General features: G+C 38.7%; 1 protein-coding gene across 1 annotated transcript; it reads right to left on the bottom strand.

The window, feature by feature from the left end:
• Window positions 1-2,752: 2,752 nt before the first annotated feature.
• LOC141421450 (uncharacterized) lies at window positions 2,753-6,073 on the bottom strand. The gene is made up of 3 exons (XM_074066995.1): window positions 5,825-6,073; window positions 4,913-5,568; window positions 2,753-3,601 (listed from the first exon to the last, which is right to left on the bottom strand). Exons 1-3 carry the CDS (start codon window positions 6,071-6,073, stop codon window positions 3,499-3,501), a joined length of 1,008 nt encoding a protein of 335 aa, XP_073923096.1. The 3' UTR covers window positions 2,753-3,498.
• Between the last annotated feature and the right edge of the window lie 16,278 nt (window positions 6,074-22,351).

Raw genomic sequence — 22,351 nt, 5'->3', positions numbered from 1 at the left:
TGTTGTCATTGTTGTTACTGCTGTTCTCTGAAATCAGCAAGTACAACATACAATGCTTGAATAAATTCTCATACTACCATTTTAACGGGGGCAATAATTGACTGCCAGAGCGAGCAGGAAGTTTGTAGAGGCAAAAGGAGCTCCCATGCTCTCTCAATGCCCCCAAGATTATCTAGGGAGGGGAAAAAAAAAGTTCAGTTCTGCAGTCTTTATAGTAATCTTCTCAAAATAATGAAATGGAATGCTTAATATTTAAAAGTATATGTTCAAAAAATTTGCTGCAAACATCAGTAGGACAGAACTGATTTGAAATTCAGCTTCTCCAACCACCAATACCAGCCATAACTATTACCTATTACACTATTACTACCAGAAATGTAAAAAGACACACATCCATTCAATAAGTATTTGCTGAAGAAAACCACCTCTCCTTGCTCAGATGTCCAACAAAATTGATAACCATTTCCTAAAGGAAAAGGTAGATAAGAACTGACCTTTTTCACCTCAAATCTCTCACTCCCATCCTCTCCAGTGTTCACAAAAATCCATGCAACTACTTCCCCTTAACAGTATCTTGTCTTCTGCATTTCACCAATTGTGCTGAAGTCTTTTCCAGAATCAGAATATTTCTCTACAAGTGCTCCAAATTCGATGAGAATGAATACCTACCTATCTTGTATTTCTTTCCTCAGATAGACTTTGAGACACACAAAATAGTAACCCTAAACGGCCTTGGTTTGAAAACAAGCTTACAATGCACAAGGCAGCCGGCAAATATAAAAGCCCCAGTGCCTACAGCAGAATCTACTACTGCTGAATTTACAAATGCTTATTGAACTTACAAATACGAGTACCATTGGCTCTATAAATACCATTGACTCATATCATATGTCTTGAGCTTTCATATAGTACAATGATAGATTCCCCCATCAACATCCGTGTTGCTCACACTGAAGTTCTGTTTTCCTCAGCTCTTTCACTATTCCTTTGGGAAAGACTTGTAGCCTTTCTAATATTAAGATTATGCAACTGAACAAAGCAACCCAGTAAAGGAGAAGTTGAGGTTGCCTTTGTGGGAAACAAGGGCTTTCCCCAGTGCCTTTTTCCAAGACAGACACAAAATGTACTCTCCTAGGAATCAGGAAAGCATTGTTTGTGTTTGCACACACAGGAGGAAGGGAGGAGCTGCTTTGTGCCCCAGGGACTTTGCAAGAATACGAAGTCTCTGCTCTGCAGGGATCTCTCTCAGGGACATTAATGGCTAAAAGTGCAGGGCATGGTTATTAGGACAAGGAAGGAAGGAAACAACCCTAATGGTGATCCCTTCAGACAGAATCTGAAAGGAATCAATAAACAATACGTAAGGGTGAGAGGGTAGGTCAGGAGAGTTAGAAGAAGTTCTAAGCAAATCCCTCTACTTTATCTAGGCTTCAGTGTGATAATGGCAAAGCTTTTACCCTCTAAGGGTGGTTCAGTCCCTGCATGCAAGCAATATTAGAACAGTTCTCAGATCTTACTATGTTTAGAAGTGTAAGCCATTCTTTCTTTCTAGGCAATGTACTATGCTACACTAAGGTTTCATTCTGGAAACTTTATTTCCTGAGACTTCATCTAACATTTTTCTTTGAAAATCCCTCACTAAACAAAGAACATATTTAATTAATTTCAACTTTACAAATTAACATTTCAGGCAGGACTGCAGTTCTGTCTCAAAAGGTAGAACGCCTGCTTTGCAAGGGCAGAGCCCTGAGTTCAAATCCCAGTCCCACCAAAATAAATAAATAAATAACATTTCATTCTTTAAAAAGCAATTATGAACACATTCATGAAAAACAGTGCAGGAAAAAAATTACCCCTTTTAACATGAAATTTTGCTCAGTTCATAAGCGCACATGCATATAACCTGCCTTTAGAAATTCCCAGAATATTGAAAGTTTTTTTTTTTAAGCTGAAAAGAAATTCTACTAAAAGGAAACATTTTTAATTTCCTTAAAACAAGTGTTCCAAACATAGGAGCATTTTGCAAAGAAAATTCCTGAAAGTTAATTCCTCTTTATTTTCAAGCTGGACTTCCAACAGGTATGTTGAAAACACCCTAACACATGTTACAAGTTTCTCAACATCAGTAGGATTGACATTTGGGGCTGGATATTTGTGGGGGCTGTCCAGTCGTTGTAAAATGTTAGCACTCCCTACAAAAAAAAAAAAAAGGTCTCTAGATATTGCTACTGTAGAAGCTGGGGACACTGTTCTAAGTAAGATCCATCCCTGAGGTGAGAAGGCATGAAGTGACTTCTCTTTTTCCACTTTGACTGATATTTCTATTATTCTTCATTACCACTGTTACTTTTTTACCCCTTAAATGCCTTTACCTTAGGGCAGGAAAGATTCCTTGACCACTTTTTGAAGCTCATCTAGGCTCAGGGAACAACCCATGCCCAAGGATACATCCTTTGCATTTCAAATGGAGTACTGTAGGGAGTTTCACTTTACATTTGGCATTGTATAAATGAAGTCTTCACCTCCATATACTCAAAAGACGTCTAATCTTTACCTTTATTTAACATCCTAATCAATGTGCCCAGCTCTCCTTCCTCCTTGACACCCCCACCCCCAGCAAAGGAATACAAGCAAACATATAAGGTTATGTTTTATTTGAACAGCATTTTAGGTGAAAAAGAATTAATAGCCAAAATAATCACTTACTTTAGTTTCACATGATCTACAGTAATGAAAAATCAGAGCACTAGAAGCAGATAATGACAGCAAAAGCTTTTTTTATTTAAAATTTCCACCTTACAGATGAGTAGAATAATGAACATTTTTCAAAACGTGTATTTCAACAGTGTACCAGAAACTGGGCCAGCCATTGTCACATGAATAGGAGGACAAGCCCTGTACACTCCACTACAAGCTTGCTGTCTTCTCTGTGTTCCTCCATGGGTCAGTCATCAGTGTGCAAGACAACCCATTGACTATCCTCAACACTCTTTCACAAAGTTCTCACTTCCCTTCATTTGATCTTCTGCCAGCAATTTGATGCCCCAAACATTTCTGATGTCACAATTCATGCTCCCTCTTCTTTGGATCCACAGATGGTACAGGCTTCCAACATCACCTCCATTTTCATTCCTTGCATCCGGTAAAACCTCTCTTAAAATGTGTCCATGACAAAACACAGCAAGCTGGATGGAGTCTGAATAAGCCACAGCCATGTCCTCCGTCCATTTCAGTCTCTCATCCTGTATACTGCAGAAGCTTCATGCTGGTGAAATCTTTGCTGGTTATAAGTGGCGTTTTTGCATAAAGATTTTTGGACTTGTTTATTCAACTAAACTGCTCTTTTCCTTTGTAAGTTATATATTTACACTAGGAAACTCACAGAAGGTCTCTTGCCAGAGAACCTACAAGTGCTGGTCATTGCCGGATTTCTACACCCCTCTGATCATTTGGAGTCACCAGCTTTCCCGAACCCTCTCTGACAACAACATCACCAAGTCACCTGCAGGGACAGCAGAGTGCACCACGAACCCCAAGAGCGAAGCCCCTAGGATTCCCTGGGACAGGGAGTAGTGGGAGAGCCCATCGGAGCAACAGTGGCCTGCATAGAGGGGGAACCAGAGAAGATCCGTGTCAGGGTTGCGATAAAAGGGGATGGGGAGCATCATTGGTTGAGCAAAGAATGTGACTCTGGGGAAAGGAGGCAAAGAGACACAGGAAAGCACGTCTCCCTTAATCCCCTCCCCGTGCTGCCCGTGGAGTCCTGGATCTCCCTGTCATGGAGACAGACTGCAGCCGGCAACACGCACACACAGCGCACACGCACACTCACACTCACTCTCCCCACCCAGAGTTGCATGCTGCAGACTTCTGCCTGACTTGCTGGCCCAGAACACCTCACCTCCGGGGTGACACCACAAATTCCCCGTGGCCTAAAGCACACACCACTCCCTCTCCGTGCAACACACACATTCTGATCCACATTGCACAGAGGGTGCCGGGATCCACTTAAGCCCTGGCAGCTACCCTTAAGTGACCACCTTGCCGCTACCTCATCTCTGTCCACATTTCCTTGGGCTGAGGTGCGCACGGTAGGAGCTGAAGGAAGAGGGAAAGCAAGTGAACCTCTTAGAACCGCTACTAAATCACAGCCCTTTCCCGAGCCTCTCAGTCCCACCAGCAGCCCTGTCCCTGGGCCCAAACCCTGCATCGCTTCCCTCCTACCCTTCATCCAAATCCTCAGCGATCTTCCAGCCCGCCCTTCTGGGCTACTTTCTGCATCCGGCGGGTTCTCAACATGTGGCCTCGAACATTCCCTCCAGGGGATTGATTCAAGGTTGCCTCTCTCCATCATTCTCTTTCTTACCGTGTTCTGATTCCCCAAATTACCCGAGTCCACCCACCCATCCGGAGCCCACTGCCCCTTCCACCTTTTGCTCTCGTTCAAATCCGCTTTTCATGCGCCCCACTTTCCATCTATCTTCCCTCCTGCCACCCTGGTTCCGGACACACAAGCCCTCTGTCCCCAGCACTGCGCTTTCACCCAAACCCAAGGAGACACCCCCACTTTCCCTCTGTAGCTGTGCCCAGCCAGGCTCCCCATCCCGTTCCAGTAGGCTCCTGGCCTGTCGGGTCCCCACCCTCATTAGCGGTCCTGCCTTCTTCCCAAGTCCGCTACCCCGCCCCCCCCCACACACACACACCCTTGAGGCAGTTCGGCTTCGCTCGTCGCCCTTGCTGGAGCATGCCAGTGGCCAGCCACTTCCAAACCGCCAAGCGGCTCAGAGAGGCGCCAAGCCCAGAAAGGTATCTCCGGGTCGCCAGGCGCACCTCCCGCTTGCCAGCCTGGGTCCCCCAACCCCACCCCAGCTCCCAGCCCTCGCCCCACTGCTCCGCAGCCTCACAAACTTACTTGCGGGTCGCCAGGAGGGGGCTGCGGTGAGCGGCGGCTGGCCCCGCAGCGGCGAGTGCGCCCCTCTCGGCGGGGCCGGGCGGCGCGGCGCTGGCACTGCGCTCCTGCGGCCGCGCGCTGAATGGGCTCAGCCTGACGCAGCCCGGCTCTGCCCGCGCCGCCGCCGCCGCCGGGGCCGCCGAGCGCTTCCAGACATGCTCAGTTTCCGGACCTGCCCGCGTGGAAGCTACCAAGAGCCAGCGGCGGCGGGGGAGGCGCGGGGGAGGCGCAGAGGAGGCGCGAGCGGCGGCCGCGAGCTGGAGGCTACCACGCCGTCGGCCGGGGAAGGGGGTGGGGGGGTGCGATGCGCCGCTAAAAATAGCTCCTGCGGAAGGAAGCGGCCAGCTCACCGCGCACCCCCTCTCCGCGCGTGTCCCCGCCGCCTCGGGCTCGGGCTTCTGCGCTCGCGCCCTGCTGGATCCCCGCCAGCGCGCGAACCCCACCCCGGGGAATCGGCGCTTCCAAAGCAAGCACCTGCTGGGTTCATCGGAACCAAATTTCAGTCCTAGCAGCCCAGATTTAGGGCCCCGTCTGCGGAGCAGTCCGAATTTTAGGTTCTCGCCAAAGAAACGGAGGAAAGTTGGGTTAAAATGATGAAAAAGCGTCTCTGCTACAGACTTAGGGGAGAAAAAGAAAAGTTTTCCGAAGCTTGGTTTTATTGGAAGGAAAAAAGGAGGAAAGAGGAGAGGCAGGCGAAATCTTACAGCCCAAAAAAGGGCCAAGGGGCAGGTATGGGGCGGGCTGAAGGGCTCTCTGGAAAGAGCTTCCAAAATTTAGTGTTGTTCTCAGTGCGTTTGTGAATCTCATTCCGCAGGATTTTACATAATTCGTTGACACGCACCTTGACCTTGGAGATACTGTGGTTCCTGTTACCTGAACTGAAATTGACTTTCCCCGCGTTGGACTGCTGCTCCCACCCTTGCCAATCCGGCTTTCCAAATTGTAACTAGAAAGGGGCGCACACTGATGCCGGGTAGATTGAGTCCTGTGCTGGAACCTGGACTTTCTGTAACCTTGAGGAAAGAGGGTCGGGCCTGTAGCCAGGATGTTCAGCAAACACTCGGCTGAATGGCCTCTCAGAACCACCTGGCCCGAAAATTGGCTATTTCCTGTGCCTACCATGGTCTGCTTTAATTCCTGCTAATCATGATTGTATAAAGTGAGAAGTACAAATGTTTCCTGGGTCAGATTCCAGTCTTGTTTCTTTCATCGCTCACAACCAAGGAATGAGACAATCATCATTTCTCTTTCACAAGGAGTTCAGAGACATGCATCTCTTGCCTGGAATAATACGTTGCTGAACCTGTCTGCCTGACGAGAAACTTCCACGGTTTAAACATAACCTTTTCCCCCAAAATCAATAGCTTACCTGAGTTAAAGGCTCAGGAAAGTTGGGTACTATTCTCAGTGGAGTGTCAATAATTGCCAAAAGTTGATTAGGAATTTTGGTCTCTATTAGTTTTTCCCTATTGCTTACAGGCAGTCACAGCCTACATTTTCTGTGTTCGGCTGAAAGTGACTATGTTTCATTTAATTAATTTAGCAATTTACTGAAAATCTTCTAAGAGCATACATTGACTAGGAATGTGTTTCACAAATATATCACAGTCCAGATTCTTTGATAAAGATACATTCTTTAGCCATTGTTGGAAATTAATGAAGTTTTGCTAATGCAACTAAAGTAAGTGTGCATTTTACAGAACTGTACCAGTATGTCTATTGGCTTCAAAATAGCCTTCCTCTTAACTTAGACACTTCCGTCCCCACTTACAATTTAATACCACCATCAGCCCAAAATAAATAATTGGTTAATGTTTGATCTTTTACTTTTTTACTTTTAACTGAGGCTACTGATGTTATCTACCTGACCAGAGCCACTCTGCTATGACAAACCACTTTCCTACTTTTCCATGGGTGATTCACTGGGATAATCAAAATGAAATGTTCTTAGAGTATCAACACAACTAGCCCACTCCTACTCCTTCTGTGAGCAGCAAAAGAATATGAAACATAAGCATTATGTTCATCACATTGTTTTCTCTTTTTCTTTCTCAGTAATTGTTTTTTGTGTGACCTGAAGCATGGGGGCAAGTTCTCTACCACTTGAACTATGCCCAGAGCCCTCTCAGTAATGGCTTTTAAGGTGGCATGTGCCTCTGACCATATTCATACTACTGCATCCTCATTATGGATAGTCATAAAGTGGAGCACATTTTGATTTAAAGACCATTAGTGTTTTTACAAAAATGTATAGCTCCAAAGCATATTACATTCAAGATTCTCAATGCAAGTGACAGAAACTCAAGTGTAACTAAGGCAAACTAAGAAAATGTATTGATTGGTTCATGTAACTCAGAAATATAAGAGGCAAATGGATCCTCCCAGACTTCACAAAGTCAGGAAAGATACAATTCTCAGTCTCTCACTTGCCCTCAGCATTGCTTTCTATGTTGGCTTTACTCTTCCTTAGGTTATGATCATAGCACAGTTCCAGCTCTATAAAGATACCAAGGTTTGCCATCTTAGTTTCTTTGTCAAAAGAAATCAAGCCTCTTGTTCTGGTGAGCAGATCAATCTTTGAAGAACTTTGATTGGCTGTCCAGGCTCATACAAATAACCTTGGACATCCTCATGGGGGATAAAAAAAAATAAAGATTCTCAAAAGGAAATAATCCAAGAATCCATTAACAGAAAGTCTAAGAGATGCTTGCAAGATAGAAATAATAGATATCCATGACATTCATGGAATGCCCTGTTTCTCAGCTGACAAAAAAAAGGGCATCAAGCTGCTGGAATGTCTGTTAGTCTGAGTTATTCAGAAATGAGCAAAAGAATAATAATGCTTTGAAGTGACTTTTTTCCTATCTCTTCTTAGGCACAGATGCTTTGATTTGCCTGCCTAAGGGTAACAGTTAGTCCCCTCTTTGTTGCCTTTTCATCTTTATTTCAGGGCCCAGGTTACTTCCAAGGTGGTACCACTCATTAAAGCCCTCTAATGAGCCATCTAGACAGCTGAGGCCTCCAGTCTACAAACTGTCTCTACAGGAATAGGATATTTTCATATTATTAAGTCCCATTCTTTCTCTTTTGATTTAACATACTTGATCATTATGTAAACTATTTGATAATAAAAGTGGGCTTTTTCCCTTTGGCTTCCAAACCCTAACAGATGGAGGAAACATTGCTGTTCCTATAGCTACTGTGTTGTTTCTTTCTTCTGGATCCCTGCCAAAATTATTTAAATAATTGGCTGTCTTTTCTCTTATTCTTGAATCACATGTATTTCACTGATTACCTTTAATATTTGTTTATGAATAAATGAATGCAATGCATGGATCACTTCATTTAAACTTCATTTTGTAGTTATATAAAATCATTAGCCAGAAATGATGGTACATGGTACACACCTTTTATCATAGCCCTCAGGAGGCTAATTCAGGAGAATCAAGACTTCTAGGCCAGCAGAGCTACATAACAAGACCCTGTCCCCAAAACAAAGAAACAAACACACAGTGAAACAAAATCATCAAGTCTGAAATATTTTCTCTGACTTTCTTCCTCGTTGACATCTGACACAAGGTCTTTTAGGAACTCCTTAGCTCACACCGCCTCTGATTATTCCTCCTTTTTTTCTTAGTTGTTTTCTTTTATCTTTACTCTGTAGCTCTTTGTTCCTCTCTAACTCCACTCTCCTTTTATTTTAGTTATTGATATATTTTCTTTTCCTCCCCTACTGAACTGCAAGTTATTGGAGGGTTGACACTATGACAAATTTTTATCTGTGTCTACTTTGATCTTTGGTATTCCATAGATGTATGCTAAAGTGTTTATGGACTAAAGAGGAAGATAAATGTTTACATCTAGAACAAGAGGACTCATGATGTAAGCACTGAGTCACTTGGTTTCAAACAATGGAGGAGAGGTAGAGAGAGCAATATAGACTTTGCCTATTTCACCATTTTGTGAAATGGTGAAAGGGGTAGCCCTTCTTTCCTCCTTTACTTTTTGTTACCAAAATTATTTAACTTTGAATATCTTAAGCATGGCCTGTGACACTACCTCATACCTCTTATACTTCCAGATGTTGGCACTTACTTCTGAGCACATTCTGCTTCTAGTATATAGGAGCACCTCATTTTAGACACTTGGACACTGGGATGCCTCTCTGTTGTATTTCTTTCATACAAATGTTGCCTTTAGAAAATCAGCATTACTCTCTTGTAGGCGCAGACCACTTGGTCTCCATGTTTTTGAATAATAAGTCCCCTCTTAGCCATACTTTGAGTTATAGACCCACCCTAAACCCATTGTCTCAATAGCCATGGGAAATAACAAAATGATTAGAAGTTGCTAGATAATATGCCCACACATAGTAGCCCCCAGCTCAGAAAGTAAAGACTCCAGATAGGAACCACCATTTTGAGTCTTCTTCACTTCCATCTCCTGCATGTAAAGCAGATGTTTCCCCTTCTGTTTCCTATTTCTCCCTACTTTATTCCATTTTACTAAAATAAATCATTGCTAAACTTCCAAAAAAAGAAGAAAATCAGAATTAAGTTAGAACTATTAAACCGTTTTTAAATGAATTATTTAAGAAAAAAAGGAAATCTCAGAATAGCTTTGTTAAAGATCTATTAAAAGTTTATTTTATTGTTAGCTATGTCTCCATTGTGAAAAAATTAAAATATGAAGAATTAAATGGGAGTGGTTCAAAGTCACTTATGCCCAAATTCTTCTTCCATTTTATGACTACAGGAGTGTCATAACAGATGAACTCATGATCATGTTATGTACTAAAGTTATAAATGTTTATCCCCAAACCCTGCTCTTTAAGACTGAAAGTGCTCTAGGTAATAGTCATGGGATATTAAGGATGCTCACAGTATTTGCGAATCAAATACGCTTCTTGACTAAAAGACTTAGCGTCAATGATCCTTTCCTCGGGGAAGAAGAATATACATAATTATGAACTTCAAATATCAGACTGCTCTTCTCCTGCCTTTAAATCTAACACAAACATGACTTAGGTTTTGAGCAAGCAGCAAGGTCTTCATAAAGTTGCAGCTCTTTTTCCTCCTCCTTGAATCTAATACTACAACAAAAACTATTTTTTACTGTATGATCTCAAACTCTTTGATATTGTAAAGAAACTAATCATCACTTCCATGATGCTTTTGAATATAATGGATTCAAATACAAGTACATAAGTTAATAATGAACAACATTTTTGGATGCCTGTGTGTGTCTGTTTGATAGGCACTTCCTTTGCATACTAACTTATTTAATTCTCAAGGCAATCTTGTGAGGCAGCATACTATTTAGCATATTTTGGTTGGATGTATAGAAATCTAACCTATTCTGGTTTAGATGAAAAAGGAGATTTGATTTTCCAACATAATCACTGTGTAAAATACAACTTCTAGAAGGCACAGGCCTTCTTTAAGCATCAGGAAGTAGAGATGCTGAAGTAATTCTGTCCACTTCTCTTCAGCTCTTTGCCCTGTAAACAGACTTATTCCACATCCTGTATAGCCCTGGGGTCCTTGTATTAATGAAGGAATGAAATTACTCTATTTGCTTTGATTTAAAAGATCCCACAGAAGCTAATGACTTGCTTTCAAAGAATAGAGTATGGAAAGGGAAAGATAACCACTTTACATTGGAGAATGCTGGCAGACACTATCTTAACCCTGTGACACAGGCTGACATCAGCAGTGATGTCACATAGTTTTTGGTGCCAGAAGTGGTTTCAGGCCACTAAGAAAGAGAATCTTGGATATGTTAGCTGATCCTCTAGATATCCTCTAGATATTCAATGTATAGGTGTGTTCTTTACTATATTCTGGTAAAAAATGGTGACAGTTTCATAATAACTATCTTTTCTTGATAGACATGAAGTTTTAGTTGCTAAGCATTATAATTCAGAAAGGTTTTGAATTCTGCTAAAATGAGATTTGATGTGAAATCATTTGGAAGAAAAAGTATGGGTTGGAATAGTTAATAAATGTTAAACCTTTCCTCAATTCTCATTGACTTGTGCTCAAAAGAACTTCCATTTATGAAAAAGGACAGAATAATTACTTACTTTGAGACATGCGAGGAAAGTATTGGTCACATGGGGAAATTATTATGTTCTATGGTGTATTTATTGTTTGCCTTTACTATTTAATATTGAGCAAAGAGCTCATGAATCATCAAAATGATACATACTTAATAAGACAAGAGGTCACACAAACAAAAGAAGGGATTAAAAAAAAACAACACTAAGACATTACTTCATGTCAGCTTTTGTTAAAAGAAGCCATTAACGAGAAGAAATACATAATATTTTACCTATCCAAATAACAGTTGATGAAGAATTTTTTTAGCTGAAATTAATTTGCACATTCTATAAAGCTTCTAAGGAAAAGACATAAGAATGAGCAGAAACTCTTTTAAGTAAGAAACACATATGCCAACAGAAGAAAGTCTATATAGAAAAACAGGGATGGGTCATCTATATGCCATGTTTTGTCAGTGAAGGGCAGATAAATTTGTTTTAAGTACCCACTTCCCATCATCTATCTGAATTCAGCTTAGACATCATTTCCCTGACACCCCATTCCCACCACTGAGTTGGACTTGATATTCTTCCTAAATATGCTCATATGATCACGGTGTAGTCTAGTCTTTCCTCTGTAAATATCTACAGTTGCTCATTTTCAAATTAGAAGAGGGGCTACATCCTGTTACAGATAATATCTCAATACTTTCTCAATGCTTAGGCACATAGTAGCTACCAACGAATATGGATCGACATAATGATGATACTCCACAATTCCATTTTCTGTAAAAAGAGATTTTAGAGTAAAATTTTCCTTTAAAGTGATAATGGGAGAAATGAAAAACTAGTAAGCCAGAATGTTAGAAGTAGTGATTTCTGCATAGTGGAGTATTTATATTATGCTTTTTGTATTTTTTTCTAAACATAAGAAAGGTAGACCTCATTATAAAAATAAAGGCTGAAAACACTAGAAACATGAAGTAACTATGATTTGTACTCTACAAATATGTTTGTGTAAGAGATGTTCCTTTTGAGTCCATTTAATTCAAAAAAAGCCTGCCAGGCTGATAGAGAATGTCATCTTAAATGCTCCTGTGATTCTTCCTCACAAGAGTTCTGCAAAGACCCTGAATGTTGTATGAATGACATAAAATGTGAAGGGTCAACAGTTCATTAATCCACACTAGCTACTGCTCAGCTGGCTGGTGTCCAGAAAGACCTGGGTCCACGATGGCCACCAGATCTCTCACTATCTTGTCCCGTAGCATTTTTGTGAAGTCCTGCTGTTCACAGAATGTATAGCTCTTCCCTGCTTTCTAGATTATAGCCAATAATCATCTCTCAGCTACTCCCCTCACCTCCTTTGAAGAAATGAATTCTCTTCTTTCTCTTTGGGGAGGATGGCTCTCTTTTTAATTAAGACTTCTACATACATGCACACACATGCCCAACACAAAGAAACATATCTTTGGACATTTTTTCCAGATCAACATTTTGTTCTTTATAACGTGTAGACAGCCAAGGATTTTTGGCAGTCAGTGCAGACAAAAGCTTTCAGCTAGGTGCTGGAGTTGAAAGGAAGGCACAACCCAGCTGGGAAGATTGTCCACCCATATGGATAAATAACCAGCCTGACAGCTAGTGTGTAAATATTAAGTATAAATTGGTGGTACTAGTTTTATTGTTATCTCTTCCTGATGTCTTTAAATGGTTTCTACATCTTTTCCTTCTCTTTCCTTTATTTATGTGGATGTTTTTATTTCTTCCAAATCCCCCAAATCAGTATCTTCACCCCTTTTTCCCAAATGGAAGCAGACAGATTTGTTTCTCCCTACATGGTTTACTCAGTCAATGTATCAAAAGAGTTTTTATTTTTCTCACAAAGCAAATTAAAAATTTGAAATGTCAGGTAGACAGATGTGTTTAAAGTTCTTGTCAGGTAGAGGAACAGAGATGATTCAACATCTATACATACAGGAAGCGCAACAGAACTCAGTTCTATTCTGTTTTGAATTATGGCTCAGTATTATTTCTGGAAAATGTTTGTCTTTTTATAGGTTTTTAGAGAAATACCACCTTGTTTTAAAAAAATGGTGAAGTGATAGCATACTTCCTGGCTCCTTCCTTTCATTTCCCAGTTGTCAATTTATGAAATATGAGTGAGCATTTCTTTCTCCTCTAAATATGTCTACTTTAATGAAAGAAATCTAAAGTTTCCCTACATGAACTGGTTTAATCTTGTCTACCCTTCCTAGTCATCTCTATGCCTGTCTATTCAATCCATAAGATAGAAAAACATGTAGATGAAGAAAAAAGGCAAAAATATAACTATTAATAACTCTCCAGTATTGGAATATTAGAAAGAAACACAGTGAAAGCCATTGAAGTCTTTACTCCCCAACCAGAATTCCCTCATGTTCACTTTTCTTATACTTCTTTGTTATCATTTTGCAGCAGACTCTGATTCTTAAAATTTTCTGTCTTCAGGATGTTAAGAAACACATGAATATCATATACTAAATGCATATTGCATGATGCAATATTGTTCTGAACTAAAAGTTAGGAAATAGAAGCTTTTATCTTAGATATCACAGTTTTAGTGTCAAAAAGACTTCAATTTTGGTCCAATCCTTTCTTATCTTCTTAGATAAGTATTGTTGTAAAATAATAACTGTCATGTCTTTTTGTCTCCTTATATGAAAATGAGGAAAATAATGGAGCCTAGTTCCTAGAATTGTTGTGAGAAAGTCCAGAGATACTTTCACAAAGGTCCAGAGCCTGTAGCATAGAAAATACAAATGGGGAATTTTTAAATACTTTCTTGACTGCAAAGCCAGAGAAAAGCTAGTTTATGAGTTATATTTAGAGGCAGATTTCATATTTGTCTAGGTTTTTCTTCTCTTTGGTTATGTATATCAAATGCCACTAGGCAGCACCTAGAGAGTTTTGAGGAGCGCCTTTTATAACCATTATGGTTCTATGAAATGATCTTTGTCAGATATTTGATTTGCTTCTACCACTTACTATTTTTTTAATTTTACTTTACTGTAGCAAGAACACTTGACATGGGATTTATTCTCTTGACCTAAAGTGTACAATACAACACTATTAACCATGTGTTTCTACCATTTCTTGAATTTTGTTTCTACTCATAAACTGTCTCTCATACCTTTTGGTTTTTCCCTCTTAATCACAAACACTTGCCCTTTGACACCCTGTGTGTTGCCCCCTATGACTTAGCCATATTTTTGCCCTGGGCTTTTAGTCTTCTTGCCTGTAGAAATCACCTTGGTAGTAATGTCTGGCAGAGTTCAAGATAGTGCGTGAGCAAGAAAAAGAAGTGATTAAAAAGCTATTTCAGAGTCAGAGCCAAGGGAAGAAATTTAAGTAAGATAATATTAAAAGTTACCAGTTTGAGGGCTAAATATGGTCGCAGTTACTTGGGAGGAAAAGTAGGAAAGTCATAGTTTGAGAGCAACACCAGAAAAATTACTGAGACCCTCTGTAAAAAACAAACTTAGAACAAAACAAAACAGAGAAACTAGGGAGAGGGGTGGTTTAAGTAGTAGAACACATGGCTCTGAGATCAAACCTTAGTACCACAAAAATTTTTAGTTTATACTCAGTGCTTTTTCTACTTTGATTCATTTAGCTCTTATCCCTGAAAGAAAGTCAGTCCCTGGAACTTCAACTGTAAAATGAAAAATAAACGTTAACTTTAAAAAACAATGAGCCCCTACAGCATTATCTAAGGTAGAATTTTCAGCTAAAAACATCTATTTATTTTCTAACTTCAGGTAATGTTTAGTAAGAGAAATGCTTCTAAGATTCTAAAGGTACCAGGTACTATGTAATAAAGAGTAATAATACTTAAAAATACACACACACACATGAAAAGTGACATGTTAGTAGAATAAAAAGTAATTGGTAATTGAAATGAAAAGGAGATTATGATTGATTTAAATCCTTCCATATCTTCTTAAACAAGTAATGTTGTGGAAATGGCACTGCCCTGTTTTTGTTTCCTCCTCGGTAATATAAAGAAAATAATGGAGCACAGTTCCTAACATTGTGAGAGATACCAGAGAAACTTGGACAAAGTTGCAGAGCCTGTAACATTGTTAATGTGTGGAGGCTAAGAAAAAGTAATAAATGCCGAAGGATAAACACAAGAAAATATACTTAAAGAAATAAAGCATTCACTTCTCAAGTGTAGCAGTAGAAACATGGATTTGTTAGTCTATAGCAAGAGAAGCTCAACTCAAGGCTAAAAAGGTCACACGTTGGGCTATGTAGCTGAAAGACCAGAATAATTTAAATTCCAGGTATAACTGGATCCAAGAACTCAAATAATAATATTAGGCATGCTAGACCCTCTGGGCCTCAGCCTAATGCCTGTGCTGTATGAGCCTCATGTTCACAGGAGTTCCGCACATGGTGACCACACAGGCTGTTACTTGTTCTTGACTATATACAGCCGCGTACACTCTGAGTGAAGTTAGCCTGGCCCAAAAAACCAAAAGTCATATGTTCTCCCTCATATGTGGACATTAGATCAAGGGCAAACACAACAAAGGGATTGGACTTTGAGCACATGATAAAAGCTTTAGCACACAAGGGAGGGGTGAGGATAGGTAAGACACCTAAAAAATTAGCTAGCATTTGTTGCCCTCAACGCAGAGAAACTAAAGCAGATACCTTAAAAGCAACTGAGGCCAATAGGAAAAGGGGACCAGGAACTAGAGAAAAGGTTAGATCAAAAAAGAATTAACCTAGAAGGTAACACACATGCACAGGAAATTAATGTGAGTCAACTCCCTGTATAGCTATCCTTATCTCAACCAGCAAAAACCCTTTTTCCTTCTTATTATGGCTTATACTCTCTCTTCATCAAAATTAGAGATAAGGGCAAAATAGTTTCTGCCGGGTATTGAGGGAGTGGGGGGTGGTGAGGGAGGGACCGGAGTGGGTGGTAAGGGAGGGAGTGAGGGCAGGGGGAAGAAATGACCCAAGCCTTGTATGCACATATGAATAATAAAACAATAAAAATAAATTAAAATAAAAAAAATAAAAAATGAGAAAAGGACCTGGGAGTGACTTTTTGGTTCTGTTTGGCAAAGTCTGGCATTTGTGCTTATTCATTACCCAATTACTGTAGCCAGACAATATGGTTCTCTGATTGACAACAACTGTATTATATATGACTCATTACAGTCTGAGAATGGGGTCACTTCCAAGACTACTAATTATGTAGTCTGAGAATGGTTAGAGATGGTTTGCCATGAAAATCCAGATGTTACTGACAGAAGAATGACTGTACTCTGGGGCAGCAAGTCCTCCAAATATTGTGCTACTAACTGTAGGTCACAGGAGAAGTGAAGCTAATCAAGCAATCCAAATGGTCTCTCTCTGATTGCTGCCATAATTATGCTGGCACTGCCTGGCTCCTTCCTTAACACTCTGGTTCAAGAATGCTATTAAAAAACCAGACAAATCTCAGTAGTCTTCAGTTGAAGACTGGATCTTTCAGAAACACTTAACGAATAGAAGAAGATGAATGAAAAATAATATAAATATTGATATTACAAAATAAAGATTTCTTTAAAAAAAAATCATAGTGTAAGGGAAAATGTTGGTTGCCAGCATCCTTTCTTGCTTCCTTATTTCCTGATGCTCCTGTTTTTGCTCCAATACCCTCAACTCTCCAACACTGCTCATGTACTTCAAAGGAAGCTCAATACTTCCTCAGCTTCAAAGGAGCTGGTGTGAATGTCCTCAACATTGCTTGCTAAATGAAACTTCATTTAGCAAGCCTTGAGTTTGCTACGTTACTTTGTTACAGGAAAATCTTCTCCTTTCTCAGTATATTTTTTTCTCTTTATTGAATAGCATAAACAACAATAAGCCAATGGGAGAGGAATTTTTGCCTTTCATGCAAAGGGATATGATTGTCTAACTCGAGTGGTACCTCAAAAAGAAGCAATGTCAAAAAGTGTACACCACTGGAAAAGCTGCATCAATTCTGCTTACTTTCTGTGTGGCCAGTTGTTGGGTCCATGTCTAGAGCTCAGTCAATTATATGATCTGATCTGATTGTTTTTGTAAGCAATTAGTTGGGAGCTATTCATTTACAAAGATCTTCAAATACCATTGGTTTGAACATTTATCACAGACACATTAATTCCACATGCTTCTCTCCTTTCAACTAGATAAATTGTCCAATTACACAAATTTAAATAAAATTGTTTACCTTTTTATAGATATTTGCAGGACAGGCATTCTTTAGAGCCATAATTGTAAAGATAGAATATCTTGTCTTGGCTTGCTCTTTCGTTGAGTCACTGTCAACAGCAAAATGTCACTTTCTGTGTCTGTATGTACAGAGCCTTACTGACATCAAGGAAGTGAAGACAGGAGCAGAATGTGAAAGATCAGGTCAAAACTCATTTTTGCATTAAAACGAAGAAACACTAGGACAGGTTGGAATTCTTGTTTACTCATTCCAGTCTGATGATGCTGGCTGTGATATGTTTTCACACTAGTGTGAAAATTTGTCAAAAACTTGATGAAAATAAATAGAATCTTAGCCAGATTGATGCCCAGAAATAAAAATGCTCCTCTACACTATGGGTCATTGTCTGCATCTATGAATGTCACACAGCATGGAACCCATTTACGTCTACGTCAAACCATACATGGGGCACCCATTAAACTTATAGCATGACATAGTTTAAAACTAATAGTGATGTTTTCAATAATGAACTCAAATGAGGTTAATTAGAATAATGTGCATTTCTCACATTTGGAGAATTATGTTCTTTCCAAAAGAATATAAACTCTTTTTGTGCATGAAGCCATGCAAGTATTTAAACCATAAATGAGTTTTAAATGAAATATGTACTCCTGCTATTATAGTTTTTTACTACCTTTATTTTTGTTTGGTTTGTTTTTGGTTGTTCATGTTGTAGTTCTCTAGTTACACATTATGTGAGAAATTTCTACAAAGTTTGTTTCCTGGATTCTGAGATTTGGAAAAAAAAAATCATTAGATCCCCTCAGAGGTGGGGTTCTACTATATGTTTAGGAAACATCAGGCATTACAAAACCGAGGCTTCTTGACTTCAGCAACTTTTGGAGCCTTTCCTTAGCGAAGGTCTATTAGAAATTTCAGAGAGTGTGGATTTGATACACAGTATTTCTCAGACTGATCTGACTGCCAATCATTTTGATAAAGAAGTTCTCACAGGAATGTTTTTCCTTAGAGCTCACTGGGGAGGGGGACACTATGAATCCTCCAGGAGAGAGGAAGAGCAAGAATTATGGACAATGATATACCTGATTCCTTTTGGTTGAGACATTTGGGTTCTATAATAAATAGGTAGATTCAGTGGCTCCATCTCTGCGCATTCCATCTACTCACTGTGTACTGCTAGCTCAAAGTTACATATAAAGGATTTCATTATCAAAATTTCACATAATAATACCTAGGGAACTTTAGAAAAGTCTTATAAAATTATAACTTTTTAAAGTTCAAAGTAACTAAAAAATTTAAAGAAAAAAATACAAAAATTTCCACAAAAGACCTACAAATATTAGAAAACATACTTTATTTGCAAGAGATTTTAAACCATGAAGATGATACTTGCAGTAACATCATGGTCTCTAAAAGTACGCTTGGAGGAATATTACAATGACTTATGGCAAAGAGCTAAAATGACAACACTTAAATGTCTATTCCCAATAACAATGTGTATAGAGAGTGTAGTGACTTTTAAAATTTTTAATGATTTTTTTAAACAAGTCAGAAAAAGATATACTTTTACATTGAAACTCAGAAAGATTATTTTCCAAATAATTTTTGGAGTTAGACTTGTTAGCTAAAAGGATCTCCTTATGAATGACCCTACAGTCTCAGAAAATAACCAAACAGATAAAGGCAGATTGAGTCACCCCAACATATTAGACTGAGAGAACATGAGTGTCCAAGCCTTAACCTTGTCTACCTCAAAATAAACTTTCATACTTGTACAAGCTGTTCATCCTTTTTCTAGGATATATTGAAATCCAACCAGGCCAAAACTTGCTACATAAAATGTTACAATTCCACATATAGCAACAAGGGTGATTTTACCCCTGACTCCCTACCTTTCCCAGGAATTTCTCGTTATTGTCTCTTTTTCCCTCCCTTTCTGAGAATTGCGTTGCTTTGTGTGTTCTTTAAATTACCCAATCCTTTTCTTCCAAGACAGCTTGCTACCTTGTCTACATCAGTCTAAATTCTTGATGAATAACTGATGTAATGCATCTCCCTACTGGAGGTTTGTGTTTTTAAATACTTTAGATCTATTGTTGCAGCAAATTTCAAACATATTATGATACATTATAACATATATAATACATTAACTATGAACACCATGCTGCACACCAGATCTTCAGACAATTCATTTTAAAACTGCAAACTTTTGGCCAATATATCACCAATTTTTCTCATCCTCCAACCCTTGGTGACCACCTTTCTACTCCGTGTTTCATATGAGTAACTTTTTAGATACTGCACACAGGTGAGAATGTGTGGTATTTGCCTTTCTGGACCTGCATTATTTCACCTAGAATAATGCCTTCCAGGTTCATCCATTTTGTGTTGGAAATAGCACCAAGCCCTACTTTTTGTAAAACTGAAAAATATTCCACTGTGTGTATGTAAGTGCGTAGGTCTGTATGTATATAGTAATATATTCTCTTTACCCATTCAGCCTCCGGTAGCCACTTAGATTGTTTACATAATTGACTATTGTAAATAATGCAGCAAACATGAGAGTGCAGATATCTCCTCAACATACCATTTTTATTTCCTTTGGATATAAATCATAACCAGAAATGATATTTTTTGATCAAATGGTAGTCTATTTTTAGTTTTTTGAGGAACCTCCATACCACTTTCCATAATAGCTCTAACAATTTATATTTCTATCAACAACGAATAGGTGTGAGATGATATCCCACTGAGGTTTCAATTTACATTTCCCTGATCATTAGTGGTATTTGGTGTTAAGAACCTTTTCATTTACTTGTTGCCCACTTGTATGTCCTCTTTGGTAAAATATCTATTTAGGCACTTTTCCCATTTTAAAATCAGATTGTTTGCTTTTCTGCTATGGAGTTATATATATTTTAGATATTATCCACTTTTCAGATATACAGTTTGCAAATGTTTTCCCCATTCCATAGGCTGTCTTTTCATATCGTTGATTGCTTTTGTTGCCCATGTTTCTGGTTTTTGCCCTGGGATACCTCAAGATCTACAGTAAGGTCAGTAGGGAGTGGGCTTGGAAAGTATACAGACAGAAGACCATGGCTCCTCCCAGGTTCATTGGCAAATGTAGCTGCTTGCATAACTAAAGCAAAAGGGGCTGGAGCTGAGTCCATAAGGGAATAAGGTTGCTTTCTGTCTGCCAGTCTGACACTGGGTCATTAGCCTGCCTCCTCAAAGCAGTTCTTCTCAGTCTTGGGCTTCTTCAGGCTTTTGCAACCACCTAATTATACCCCAAAGTTCCCACAAAGACACACTGGTCTTTGGATAGCTTCCAGATTGTTGTTTGTGTGGGAAGATGTGAATTGTGGCTTCTGTCATCTTTCTTCCTACTCTCTAAAATTCTAAAATAGGTACATATTTTTTTTTAAAGTTTCAAGTCAATTGATGGCAAATGAAAGACAAAAATAATCTGCTCTTATCTACAATATTCCAATATTTGATGAGTCTTTCTTTTGCTCTACAGCAGTGGGAGAGGATCAGAACCCTACCTGCCAGCTTCATGACCAGCTACGTCATGTGCCTCTGATGTTGCTGCTTTCTGCCTTTTCTTTCCTGGGATCTTTTGTAGGCATTTCTTCCTGGTGTCTAGATACCCAGAGGCAGCTCTACCAGTTGGGGTACATCTTAACCATGGTTTAGTCACTTGAATTACTGTAGTGTCTGCTGGTAATCAGTAAAAATGTAATCACAGTTTTAGTAGAAATGAGAAGGAACTCACAACTTCTTTTTCTCTAAATGACCATTTAGACTTCTAAATTAAGCTTTATTTTCCTCCATTTTAATTTGTTTCCTAAAATTGGCTGCATTCTGGACTAATCTAAAGGAAGAGAGCTTTAAAAGAACTCATACAATGTGTCTATTCTCAGACAATAATAAATTAAGCTAAAAATAAATAACAGAAAGACAGATGGAAAATCCTAAAATATGAGATTAAATAATATAATTCTAAATAGCACTCTATTGAGAGTCAAAGAACTCTCAAGTGAAATTTAAAATTATTGGGAACTAAGTGAAAATAAATACAAGTACATGGAATCCATTGAGAATTTTGTCTAGAAGGAAATTTAGAGCATTAAATGTAAATATTAGAAAAGAATAATCCCATAACCAAAGATTTGCTCTTAGAAAAGTAGAAAAATGGGAACAAAAAATCCAAAGGAAGGTGTAAAAATAAGTAATAAAAATTAAAGCAGAAATCAATGAAATTAAAGACAGGAAATAGAGAAAATTTAAAAAATAAAAAAAACTGGCACTTTAAAAAGATTAGTAAAACTGATAAGCATCTAGCAAATCTAATGAAGAAGAAAAGAAACACTTAACACTAAGGTAATAAACAAATCACTACTACAGATGGCACAGACATTAAGAGTATAATGAAGGGGAGTTTTTGCTCCCATTTCCTGTATGGGGAACAGGAAATAACTCTCTCTCTTTCTCTACCCCCCCCCCCCCGTTCCCATTGTTTTCACTCTAGAGAAAACTCATTTTTCAGCCTGTTGAAAGCATACACCTTTCCTAGTAAACTTTACTGTTACTTTCACTAAAAAAAAAAAAAAGAGATATCATAAAGAGATATCATAAATAATTTGGTGCCCTAAAATTGATAATTTAAATGAAATGGGTGAATTCCTTGAATGATATCTCTGGCAAAACTTATTGAAGAAGAAACACAAACATGAATAGACATTATATTTAGCCAATAATTAATAACCTTACAAGACAGAAAACACCAGGCCTAATGAATTCTACCAAATATTTAAGGAAAGAATTACACTAATTCTCTACAATCTTTTCTGAAAGATAGAAGCAGAGGAAATATTTCTAAGTTTATTCTATAAGACCAGCATTATCCTAATGCCAAAACCAGATAAAGACAATATAAAAACATACAGACAAAAATGTCCAATTAAATTTTTAAAAATTGAATCCAAAAATGTAAAAAAAAAAATTATATACTACTCACAATTGGGATTTATCCTGGCATTCAAGGTTAGTTCAATGTTCAAAAAGCAACCAATGTAATCCATCATATAAGAGTATAAGA

The sequence above is a fragment of the Castor canadensis genome, chromosome 3, assembly GCF_047511655.1.
Source record: "Castor canadensis chromosome 3, mCasCan1.hap1v2, whole genome shotgun sequence".
Taxonomy (NCBI): Eukaryota; Metazoa; Chordata; class Mammalia; order Rodentia; family Castoridae; genus Castor; species Castor canadensis.
Note: the sequence above shows the minus strand (reverse complement) of the source record. Positions and strands in the feature narration are given on the sequence as shown.